Source organism: Phalaenopsis equestris, unplaced genomic scaffold, assembly GCF_001263595.1.
Source record: "Phalaenopsis equestris unplaced genomic scaffold, ASM126359v1 Scaffold000002, whole genome shotgun sequence".
Taxonomy (NCBI): Eukaryota; Viridiplantae; Streptophyta; class Magnoliopsida; order Asparagales; family Orchidaceae; genus Phalaenopsis; species Phalaenopsis equestris.
Genome location: NW_018164444.1, coordinates 11,379,343 through 11,391,990, shown reverse-complemented (window position 1 = coordinate 11,391,990; position 12,648 = coordinate 11,379,343). Strand labels below are relative to the sequence as shown.

The following is a 12,648-nucleotide window of genomic DNA, read 5'->3' as shown; positions in this document are numbered from 1 at the left end:
ATTTTGATCCCCATTTTTAAGAATTAAGGGGATGCACAAGAGTGTGCAAATTATAGAGGAATTAAGTTGATGTGTCATACTTTAAAGTTATGGGAGAGGGTAATTGAACATAGGTTAAGATGCATCACGAAAATTTCTCATAATCAATTTGGATTTATGCCTGGCAGGTCTACTATGGAAGCTATACATTTATTGAGAGGTTTGATGGAGAAGTTCTGGGATAATAAGGAGAATCTACATTTGATTTTTATTGATTTAGAAAAAGCTTACGATAAGGTTCCAAGAGATATCCTTTGGAGAGTTCTCGAGAAGAAATGTGTTGATATGACTTATATTCAAGTCATTAAAGATATGTATACTAGAGCTGTTACTTGTGTTCAAACTGAAGGAGGATTGACAAAATATTTTCCTATTTCTGTTGGTTTACATCAGGGATCGACTTTAAGCCCATATCTTTTTGCTTTAGTTATGGATGGTCTTACTGGACATCTACAAGCGGATGTACCTTGGTGTATGCTTTTTGCTGATGATATTCTTCTCGTGGATAAAACGAGAGAAAAAGCCCAGGAAAAACTTGAATTATGGAGGTCTACATTGGAGTCTAAAGGCCTTCGTTTAAGTAGAACTAAAACTGAATACATGGAATGTAATTTTAGTAGTAATAGCTCTAGTGACAGATGTGTGACTTTGGGTGATCAAATTATTAAAAGATGTGAACGATTTAGATACCTTGGGTCCGTTGTTCAGAGCGATGGTGATATAGATGGGGATGTTAATAGTAGAATTCAAGTTGGTTGGTTGAAGTGGAGGAATGCTTCGGGCCTTTTGTGTGATAGAAAAGTACCGCTTAGACTGAAAGGAAAATTTTATAAGATGGTGGTGAGACCTGCAATGCTCTATGGCGTTGAATGTTGGCCTTTAAAAGAGAAGCATAATAATAAGTTAAGTGTTGCTTAGATGAGAATGATTAGGTGGATGAGTGGCTTTACACTTAGAGACAAAATGCGGAATGAATATATTCGTGATAGGGTTGGTGTAGCTCCTGTGACAGACAAAATTAGAGAAAGTCGTCTTAGATGGTTTGGTCATATTAAACGTCGACCATTAGATGATCCGATTAGGAGAGTAGATGTTTTAAATTCGACTTGTGTTAAGAAAGGCAGAGGTAGACCTAGGAAGACTTGGGCTTATTGTATTAAAAATGATCTTAATTTACTAGAACTAAATGAAAATATGACACTAAATAGGACGCAATGGAGAAAAAGGATTCATGTAGCCGACCCCACGTAGTGGGATTAAGGCTTTGTTGTTGTTGTTGTATTTTTTGATTTGAAATGAAACATGTGTGGTATGTTTGATTAAGATATCATTGTTTTTTAAAATACTCAAAAGATTTAGAAGATGTTTTGAGTGTCATGTTTATTTGTTTTTAGCAACTAGAAATAACAATTTGTAAAAAAATAAACTAAACAAACATGATTTTGAAATCGAAGGAAAAATAGAAGCAAAAAAAAAAAATCATTCCACACAATAAGGGGCCATTTAGGATTGATACGCCGCCAACAAATTTTTATCATCCGACACGAATCTTGAGATATGACACAAATCTCAAGGCAATCTATTGTGCAAAAAATATTCGAATTTCAATTATAGTCATCCAAAGCTCCGATTTCAGTAAACTTATAGTCAAACTGATCGGCTCGATGAAATGTACCCAATGATATCAAAATTAGTTTAATCCGAGTCAAATAAAGCTCAGATTAAGTCATTAAACTACTCATAGAATTTTTCCGGAAACATTTATAATGTCAAACGAATGTCGAATCTTGCAACCCTATAATCCAATCTAGCGTCTCGACAAGATGAATCTAGCGAGCCCTAGATTTCTCAATTCCAACATCATTAAGACAAACTTGAAGCTTTGAGAAGGAGAAGAAATCCAACATCACTCCTACTGCCGTCAATTACCGCGGACTGCCGCCGACTGCCGTCGACTACCATCTGATGACGGCTGTCGATTGCTATCAGTCGCCGCCTGTTCCTAGCAACAAATTCATCTGCACGTCGACATTCTAACTCGGGTGACTTTGTACTATTTTCTCTCTGTAAGACGAGGGGTTATACTTGTAAGCTTTAATTTATAGTGGTTCTTTTTAACTGGGCGATGTCTCCTGGTTTTTTCTCTTTCTGGGTTTTCCATGTAAGAACTTTTGGTGTCTCTACTGGTTATTTCTTTTATCTGAGTGTGTGTTGATTTCTCATGCAATGCTAAGACGATAATCTATTAGTCAACCATCGCAAATTGTCTAGCACGCACAAGGATCGCTTTTGTTTTTTTCGTATTATTTGTTTTTATTTTGTTTTGTTTATGTTTTGATTTTAAACAAATCATGTTCGATATTTTTGGTTAAACTATGATTGTTACGCTAAAAAAACTTAAATATTGTTTTTAGTGTTTTAAAATATGTTAATTTATTTTTAGAAACAAAAGATAAAAATATGTATAAAACACAGACAAAATTGATCCCAAATAAGCCGTAAGAGTTGTCTCTTAGCTTACTAAACTCTTTAATATTATTTTAAAAACTTAAAAGATGCTCGAGGAGTGGAGGAAGAGTATTTTGGTCCCTATTTTTAAGAATAAAGGGGATGCAAGTTATAGAGGAATTAAATTGATGTGTCATACTTTAAATTTATGAGAGAGGGTAATTAAACATGGGTTAAGACACATTACAAGGATTTCTCATAATCAAATTGGATTTATGCCAGATAGGTCTACTATGGAAGCTATACATTTATTGAGAGGTTTGATGAAGTACAGAGAGAATAATGAAGATCTATATATGTTTTTTTTTTAATTTAGAAAAAGCTTATGATAAGTTACCAAGAGAAATTATTTGGAGAGTTTTAGAGAAGGTGTTGATATGACTTATATTCAAATCATTAAAGATATGTATACTATAATTGTTATTGTGTTCGAACAGGAGGATTGACCAAATATTTTCCTATTTTAGTTGGACTACATTAGGGATCGACTTTATAGCCCATATCTTTTTTGCTTTAGTTATGGATGCTATTACTGGACATTTACAGTAGGCTGTACCTTAGTGCATGCTTTTCACTGATGATTCCCTTTCTTGTTGATAAGACTAGAGAAAAAGCTCAAGAAAAACTCAACTTATGGATGTCTACATTAGAGTCTAAAGGCCTTCGTTTGAGTAGAAGTAAAATTAGTACATAGAATGTAATTTTAGTAGTGGTAGTTCTAGTGGCAGAGTTTTAATAATGGATGATCAAATCATTAAAAGGTGTGACCGCTTTAGATATATCGGGTCTATTGTTCAAAGTGATGGTGATATAGATGGGGATGTTATTAGTAGAATTCAAGTTGGTTGGAGGAATGCTTCGGGCCTATTGTGTGATAGAAAAGTACCACCTAAACTGAAAAAAAAATTCTATAAGATGGTGGCGAGACCTGCATTGCTCTATGGCGTGGAATGTTGGCCTTTAAAAGAAAAACATAATCCTAAGTTAAGTGTTGTAGAGGTGAGAATGCTTAGGTGGATGAGTGGCTTTACACTTAAGAGACAATGAAATAAATAGATTTGTGATAGGGTTGGTGTAGCTCCAATGGCCGACATAATTAGAGATAGTTGTATTAGATGGTTTGGTCACATTAAACATCGACCATCTGATGGTCCGGCTAGGAGAGTAGATGTTTTAAATTCTACTTATGTTAAGAACGACAGAGGTAAACCTAGAAAGACTTGTGCTTATTGTATAAAAATAATCTTAATTTATTAGAATTAAATGAAAATATGACATTCAATGTGACGCAATGGAGAAAATTGTTTCATGTCTTAGTGGGATAATGGCTTGTTGTTGTTGTGTTTGGTGTATTTTTTACATGTTTTTATTTTAGTTTTTTTGGCATGTTTAAAAATAAAAATATATTAAAAATACATTAAACAAACATATTTTAAAAACAAAAGAAAAAACAAAAATAAAATTGATCCCAAACAAGGACCAAGAGCTTGGGATCACTTTTGTTTTTTTATTTTTTATTTCTTATTTTTGTTTTTATTCTATTTCATTTATGGTTTGATTTAAAACAAGACATTTTATATTTGATTAAGATTTTGTTATTTTAAAAAATAGTCAGAAAACATAAATGTTATTTTGAGTATTTTCAAAACATGTTTATTTACTATTATAAACAAGAAATAAAAATATGAAAAAAATATACTAAATACAAGTTTTTAAAAACAGAAGGAAAAACAAAAACAAAAATAAAAAATAAAATTGATCCAAAACAAGATGTAAGCTTCTGCTATTGTTTTTGTCACTACAGATGGATAAAAACAATTTTGATGTTGGGAGACATGGTTAAATGGCATTTCCTGCTGTCATTTTTAACTTTAAAATAATCTTACAACTTATTTCATTTATGATATAATGCCCACAATTTTTTCATTTTCCCTCTTCTTCAGGTTTGGCGAATAAGAACTGGCCAATGCTTACGGCGTCTTGAGCGTGCCCATTCACAGGGTGTTACTAGCCTCACTTTCTCTCGTGATGGAACCCAGCTTCTTAGCGCATCATTTGATAGTACCGCAAGGTTTTTATAGAATCATGTACATTTCCTTAATCAATAATGGCTATAATATTTTGCTCAGCTTTTGTTGTTCTTTTGAATAACTAACATTTTTTAAGTCTTTTTGCATATGTTGTCTATATGTTATTTGAACATTCTTGACAGAATTCATGGCCTCAAGTCTGGCAAAATGTTGAAAGAGTTTAGAGGTCACACTTCATATGTGAATGATGCGATATTCACAAATGATGGCAGCCGTGTTGTTACAGCTTCCAGTGATTGCACTGTGAAGGTCTTGTTTTTCTCGCCTTTCTTGTTTTAAATTTGGGGCATTTACACACGTAGCACACAATTTATATGTTTTTACATATCTCACACCTAAACTTTCATATTTACACACATAGTACTCGTATCTTTGATATCACATAAAAATGACACTATTACCAATTTTTAAAAGTGATATACCTTTTCAAGCACAGTTTTAAAGCACCAAAGTGCTACGTATGTAAATATGAAAGCTTAGGTGTGAGATATGTAAGTACATAAGAGTACATAAGAATTGTGATGTAAGTACATAAGAATTGTGTGCTATGTTTGTAAAATTCCCTTTAAATTTTGATAAATTTTCCATTTTCTTCAATCCTAAAACCCAAGATTTTGACTCTTGCAACTGCTAATTCATCGTCCATTTCAGGTGTGGGATATGAAAACAACTGATTGTTTGCAGACTTTCAAGCCACCGCCTCCTTTAAGGGTACCACCTGAAATTAATTCATGTCAGCTCATATCTTCATACTGTCCTTTCATTAGAATCTAACCTGATCTTTTTTTCTTTTTTCCAGGGTGGTGATGCTTCGGTGAATTCTGTACATCTGTTTCCAAAAAATACTGAACACATAATAGTATGCAACAAGACATCATCAATTTATCTTATGACTCTTCAAGGACAGGTACTTTTTCTCTCAATGAAGATGGAATATGTAAATTATTCTATTTCTTAAACTTTTTCTTTGATAATCAATGTTGTTATGTACCTAATATCTTCGTAGCAATCAATTTACTACATATTTGTGTCACATGTGGTGTAAAATTGAGATATCGTATATTATGTGTATTTGATTACATTATCTGAGCATGCATTTCTCCAGCATGTTCAGAAACAATTTCAACTTGGTAATGAAATTAAATATATTCATTATGTCAGTATTCAAATTGTTGATACTCCATGTTTTTCCGCTTCATTTCATTTTTATAATTTCTATACATTTTCCCCCCAAATGTCCATGTTATCCTATCTATTCTTTTTTCTTATAACCTAATTCATTTTATCGAGTATACAATTGTTTCTATCAGGATAATGTGCTTGTTCTTTTAGTAGTTCTGAAGAACTTCATTATGATTTTGAAATGGAACTCAAATTGTTCTTTTCTAGTTGTCTTCACTCCATTTATAAGAAAGCTCTTCATGCTTTTCGGTAGTACAATGGCTTCCTAAATTAGGTTCAATCCCCATTTTAATGAAGTTATTTCCTCAAAAAAATTATTTTTTAGGTAGTGAAGAGCTTTTCATCTGGTAAAAGAGAAGGTGGAGACTTTGTTGCTGCCTGCGTTTCTCCAAAAGGAGAATGGATCTATTGTGTTGGTGAAGACATGTAAGTGCCGTTTATTTATTTATTTATTCTTTTATATTCTGCAGGAAATTTTCTAGTCTTTCTAATTCCTTATGCTGCTTATTTCCATTCATTGCTCCATGTATGCAGGTATTAACTGTATAACATGATAGCTTGCCGGGTTCAATCTACTTTTAGTTGTGAACAAGTGAACTACTTATCATTATTTTCAATTATATTGGTGAAATATTCCATCATTTAGCTCGTTGTAGCTAGGGTTGTGCACTATTTGGTCAAAATAAAAAAAAATCAGCCAAATTAAAAAACAATTGGTAGGTTTGGTTCAGTTTCAAAAAATGCATTTTAGTTTTTGGTTTTTAAAACACCAATAATTGGTTTCGGTCAGTTTTAATTTTTATTTAACCGTAAAAACTAAAACAAAAAATTCCAAATTAAATGGAAGATTCATGAATTTAAATCTATGTAATACATATAAGATATGTAAATGTTGATGGTTTTCTCAAATTCTAACTACCAACTAAATTTTAGTTTATTCACAACGGAACATTTAAACTGAATTAAATTTCAATTTGGTCGGTTTGGTTTTATCAAAATTTTGATTGATTCGATTTTTCAAATTTTACATTTCATTTGCAATCGGTTGCAATTGGTTTAACCAATTTGAAAATGGGTCCATCCATCCAAACTGAACGAATGCTCACCCCACTTGTTGCCCATAAAATCCTGCTTTCTTTGTTTATGTTACCGGCTCGTAAAAGCTGATATTTATTACATTTTCTATTTTCCCTTCTCAATACTTTTTGCTGGCCATACTTACTGAGAATTGAATTTCTTCATATGTGCAGGAATCTGTATTGTTTCAGCCATCAATCTGGTAAACTAGAGCACCTGATGAAGGTGGGTATTCTCTGTCCTAATAGATTTCGCTTCTTGCAATGCAACATCTTCTATGCGAAAGCAAAGCAATTAAATGTATACATTTAGTCATTTATGTCGCCACAATGTATTTTGGGGTGGTTTTGGAACAGGTATCCTCAACTTCAAGTTTGGGGAATCTAACTGACTGCTCTGAACTATGCATTCAACATTTTTTCCCTTAGTATTGGATATGGAATTGCTGCAAGTCTAATGAGTTCAATAGGAATTATAAAAAAAAAAATTAAAAATTATCCAGGATGAATAGAATGTTATAGTAGCCAGTAGGAATTTGTCTGCCAGCAGTAACGTAGCGTCTCTCTCTCTCTCTCTCTCTCTCTCTCTCTCTCTCTCTCTCTCTCTCTCTCTCTCTCTCTCTTTTTCAGTTCTTTGCAAAAAAAAAAAAAAAGGTTCATAAAATGTGGTTTCAATGAGTTTTTTTTTTCATTCCTTTCACAGGTCCACGAAAAGGATGTGATTGGTGTAGCTCATCATCCTCACATGAATCTTATTGTTACCTATGGAGAAGATTGTGCCTTGAAAATTTGGAAACCATAGACAATCGGCCTGGTAAATTTTTCTAACATCTTTCACTGTTGTAATTGAGTCAAAAGTTTTGCTGATAGTTTTAGTGTCTAGAACAACACTTTAAATTGGACAATCATCCTTTTTAAATTATATTCTTTGTTTTCATTGTATTATACTGATATTTAATGGTAATATTATTTGCTTATATCAATGACACATCTTGATTTGTGTGATATTGATATGAAATTAGGGAAAATAATTTTTTTATTTCATCAAATCAAAACAACATAACCCAAATACATAAATATAAGCATTTATAATTAGAGAAGTAGGCGATCTTTTCCAAAACCTACAATTCTAGAGGCATACGATTTCTCTCAAACTCTAAACCAAAGTTCAAGGTCACAATCTCTTGCATAACCTAACCCTAAGCACAACAAAATAATAACTAATTAAAGACTAAATTGCCTTTAGGCGCAGGCTTAAAACACTCTCCTCCCAAAAAGATTTATTGTCCTCGAGGGGAGAAAAAAAAGAAAATTGCTGTTGGATTATGTTGTATGGCTCCCACGAGGCTTCATCATCTAATAATCTTTTTCATTTAATCAGAAATTTGTATTGACTTTCATTATCTCGAAATGTAGTCTCGTGCACATCTTTCAGCCGCATCCGAACTTGTTGGTACCTTGACTTCAAGTCAATCTTGGAGAAGATGACTGCTCCAAAAAGCTCTTATAACAGCCCACCAATCATCAAAATAGAAAATGCCCATTATAACTTTCTTATTCAAAGCACTATAGTCCACACAAAAAACTCGAACTCACATCCTTCTTCACCAATAATACTAGACTAGAAAAAAGGGCTCATCTACGTTTGATAATCCCTGCCTCGATCATGTCCCTGATTAGTCTCCTTATCTCATCCTTCTGAATCTGAGGATATTTGTATGATATGACACTGATAGGAGGAACCCTTTCTTTAATGTAATGGTATGCTTGTGCTCCCTCGTGGCGGTAACCCTTTAAGATGCTGAAAGATGTTAGAAAACTGCCATTGAAGCTGTTGAACACACTTGAGGAACTCTACTGACTCGAGATCCCGAATTTCTTCTAAATTCTGCAACTCCGACAAATAGCCCAATTTTGCTCTCCGTATCGTCTTTATCATGATTGAGTGAGACCATAGTTTTGCACAAGCTAACATCCTCTCTCAACACCACCTTCCTCCCCTCCACCCTAATCTCTATAGTTAGGGATTTCCAATCCACCCTGGTCTCTCCGATCGTATGTAGCCACTTCATCCTCAGAATCACATCAGTGCTTTCCAAGTCGAAGGGAAGGAAGTCTTGCACCACCCGTATGCCCTGTAGTATCAATACCAATCCCCTGCATTTTCTCCAGTTTTTTTCTACCCTCACTATCCCCATCATAACCCTGAAAATTCACGTATCTATCAACTTCAACCTCAACTGGTCCACGACCCGATTTGATATGAAGTTATCAATGGCCCACTGTCAACCAACACCACTACAAGCTGCTCCCTGATATGTCCCATCATCTTCATAGTATGAGTTGGAGTAAATCCCATCATTGAGTTGAGGGACACCTCTGCTATATCAAGGTGTAAGTGCTTCTTGCTCTCTACGACTTCTTCCTCCAAATCCTCATTATGTACATCATCCCCATCAAAATTGTAAGGGCCTGTAGTGTGCGATCCTTGCACCATTGGTGTGGTGCATACTGCTCATCACATTAGAAACATAATCCGTTTGCTTTTTTTTCTGCACATTGCCTCTGCGAGGCACTTGAAGTTGATCCCTGGATGGGCCCCCATATCTCTCTCCTTCAGTGCCTCCCTCTGAATTCGCACTGTATGGGTTCTTGGTGTCAATGTCATCGAGGCACTTCTGTGGAATCCTCTCATGGTGTTGCTTCTGCTGGTCTACTTCATCCAGTTCTTATACTCCACCATGTAGGTTAATTCCATCGTCTCCCCCAATCCTTGTGATCTCAGCAGTCGAAGGGCTGCATGTATGTTGTGCTTTAGACCCTTCATGAAATTCCCTTTCAATACTGCTTTAACCACTCATCTGTCTTGAAAATAGCTCGAATCACTCCCTATACTCCATGATAGCCCCCTCTTGAATCAAGATAAAGAATTGCTTGTGTATGTTTCCTTCCCGAATGGCTTTGAAACTATCCAACAAGCAATCCTTAATTCTCTCCCATGAGTGGATTGAGCATCTTCCCTCCCTCCACTAAAACAATGCTAGGACTTCGCCCCACAAATATAACTTTGCCGCCATGAGCATCTCCTCGCCATTTAGCTCATTCACTTTGAAATATCGCTCCATCTTGTATACTCACCTTATGCGTGTATTCCCTCTCGAAGATCAGTGTTTTGAACTTTCTAACCTTAGCATCTCCACCCCAACTTCAACTTCTTCTCCCTCCAGTGTTTCCCCCTATTTCTCTAGGGTAAAAGATCATAGCCATACCTCATCCCTGCTTCTCTCCTTCGTGCTCCTCCATATCCATTGCATAACTCCTCCATGTTTCGGCCCAACCTCTTCCATCTGAAATCTTTTATCTATCCTCTATTTGAGTTCTCGAAGGGGGTTCTTGATGGTGGATGCCTTCCTCATGTCTCTTGTTCGATTTCTTTCTCTAACGATTTTGCTAAGGATTCTCCGGTTAGTTACTTAGGGTTTGCAAATGGATCTGTCGGTGGGATCTTGGATTGCATCTCAATAAGCCTCATCATCATCTCCTCTAGCTCTTAAATTGGTTTTTCAATAGTTGAGAACTTTTCCTCTATCATGGATTTATGTTGCCCTATTTTTCTGTCCAATCTCTCTTCCGAAGAATGCACTTTTCTTGCTGTCATCCTACCCACTGAAATCTATTTGCTGTTATCTTTCTAGGTAGCCGGACCCCAGACTATATCGAGGGTCATAAGAGGCTATCCCGTCTCTGGCTTCCCCGTTCGCTAGAATTGCAGAACTCTCGCACGCAATCTAGCTGTTGGATTCCCAGCTAGCTCGTATCGGGCTATCGCAAGGTTTGGTTGCCACAATCTCGTCTATTCGTGAACTTGTACACCGCAATCTTGTCGTTGCTTCCCAACTAGCTTCAATCATGATTGTATCACAGTGTTAGGTCATGCAGGTGACTCAATGTTTCCTAGTAGTCATTGCGATATCGCTACTATTTTGACGAGTGAAGGAGATGCGATCTTGAGTGGCTTCCAAGTGAAGGAGATGCGATCTCATCGGCTTCCCACAAAATTCGTGATCTCCCTTTGGCTTCCTAGAGAAATCATGGTGATGAAGGATCAATGCTCTGATACCAATTTGATATGAATCAGAACTAATTTTTCCACATAAATTAGGGCAAACAAATATTTTATTTCATCAAAATAAAACAACAAGACCTAAATACATAAAGATAAACACCTACAATTCGAGAGATAGACAATCTCTCCCAAATCCTAAACCTAAGCTTCAAGACTATAATCTCATGTATAACCTAACCCTAAGCACAATAAGTCTTATTTATATCCCACAATAATAACTGATAAAGACTAAATTGCCCTTATGTGCCGGCATAACTGATTTATTTGAAGACAGAACCACATTGCATTTCAAAATGCATCATCTCCTTACACCTTGTGTTTAGTTTTTACAAGTAAATTGTCTCTTCAAAGTAATCCTTTCAGGTAATATTTTTGGTGCTTATGGTTTAAAGAGGTTTGCGTGCAATTAGCTTCTCAATATCCTGCTCTGGTGATTGGAAGCTATTCAAAATGATGGACTCATTGTGAGAATTCTAATGACTCGAGCTGAATTCGGCCATACAAAAAGCGTGAACTGGTTGAATTGACCTGTATCGAATAGAGCCTGTCAATTTGATCCCCTTCCCCCTCTTGCTTAGGAAAGTTCATTGTGTTCTGATAAGATTTGCACTTCCCAATGTTATTTTAAATTTCAAATACTTTCATTTCATTAATTATTTGTGGCAAATGATTGTTCTCGACGAGATGAATATTTAACATAAAAATAAGAATTTGCTGTAAATATTTTTTCGAAGTTGTCCTAGCTAACTCCTATGTCAAAATTTTTGCGTCAATTCCATTGAATTCATGGAGGCAATATACACAAAATAATGTATTTTGTTCGTTGATTGTTGATATCGCTGACAACAATTATCATAAAATCATTATCCGACAAGCGCAGTCATCCACTTGGCTCATGCCAGCCACATGGGTCAAGCAAACAATGAAAGGACTTAATCATTCTTTGATTGGGATGCGTATGATTCGATCCATTCATTGTGATAAAAATGAGAAATATTTTGACATAATTTCAAACAAAGATTAGGAAATCCTCACAAAATTTATAAATAAGTCCCTAAATCTTTTTACTTGGGACAATCTGATCTCCCAACTTTTTTATAATTTGAGCCATGCTTGCCACCTGAAGCTCCAGTGATCATTTTGCTGCCCAAATCCGCTCTAGAAGAGGGATTATTCTTCCCCTATTTAGCCATCTCTTTTTAGCCATGGTTGCCTTAAAATTATAACGTCTCCGCCTCCGAAAGGAAGACCATTTCAACTGTCCAAAATCACTCTATTTAGTCTTCTTAGTTTAGTTTCTTTGGTCTTTCATCCCTTCAAGAGAGAAGGTTGAGTGGGAGATGAGGATGGAAGAGATTTCATTAGTTTTCTTCCGTGGAAAGATTTTGATTTCATCATTCATTACTTATCAAAAGATAACCCTAATTATTGATATACCAATGAGCCAAGAAAAGCACATTCTATCATTTATTGGCTTAAAGAATTAAGTAAAACTAAATTTAAGTAATATTACACGTATTCTCAAGATTTTCTTACAGTTACAAGTTAAATGCATTACACAATATAAATGTATGCATTAAAAATTACAAAATTATTGCATAAAATATAAAAGATGACAAGCGGCTCT

At 35.0% G+C, this 12,648-nt stretch overlaps 1 protein-coding gene across 1 annotated transcript in view; it reads left to right on the top strand.

Moving 5' to 3' along the window:
* The window catches only part of LOC110034818 (suppressor of mec-8 and unc-52 protein homolog 1), a 44,634-nt gene extending 32,922 nt beyond the window's left edge, over nt 1-11,712 (top strand). Inside the window, exons 10-17 of the mRNA XM_020739060.1 lie at nt 4,491-4,618; nt 4,760-4,886; nt 5,289-5,348; nt 5,437-5,544; nt 6,145-6,245; nt 7,070-7,121; nt 7,599-7,709; nt 11,385-11,712. Of these exons, the coding sequence (XP_020594719.1) occupies nt 4,491-4,618; nt 4,760-4,886; nt 5,289-5,348; nt 5,437-5,544; nt 6,145-6,245; nt 7,070-7,121; nt 7,599-7,697 (675 nt within the window). The 3' untranslated portion in view covers nt 7,698-7,709; nt 11,385-11,712. The remainder of the gene's footprint in view (nt 1-4,490; nt 4,619-4,759; nt 4,887-5,288; nt 5,349-5,436; nt 5,545-6,144; nt 6,246-7,069; nt 7,122-7,598; nt 7,710-11,384) is intronic.
* Nucleotides 11,713-12,648: the final 936 nt, after the last annotated feature.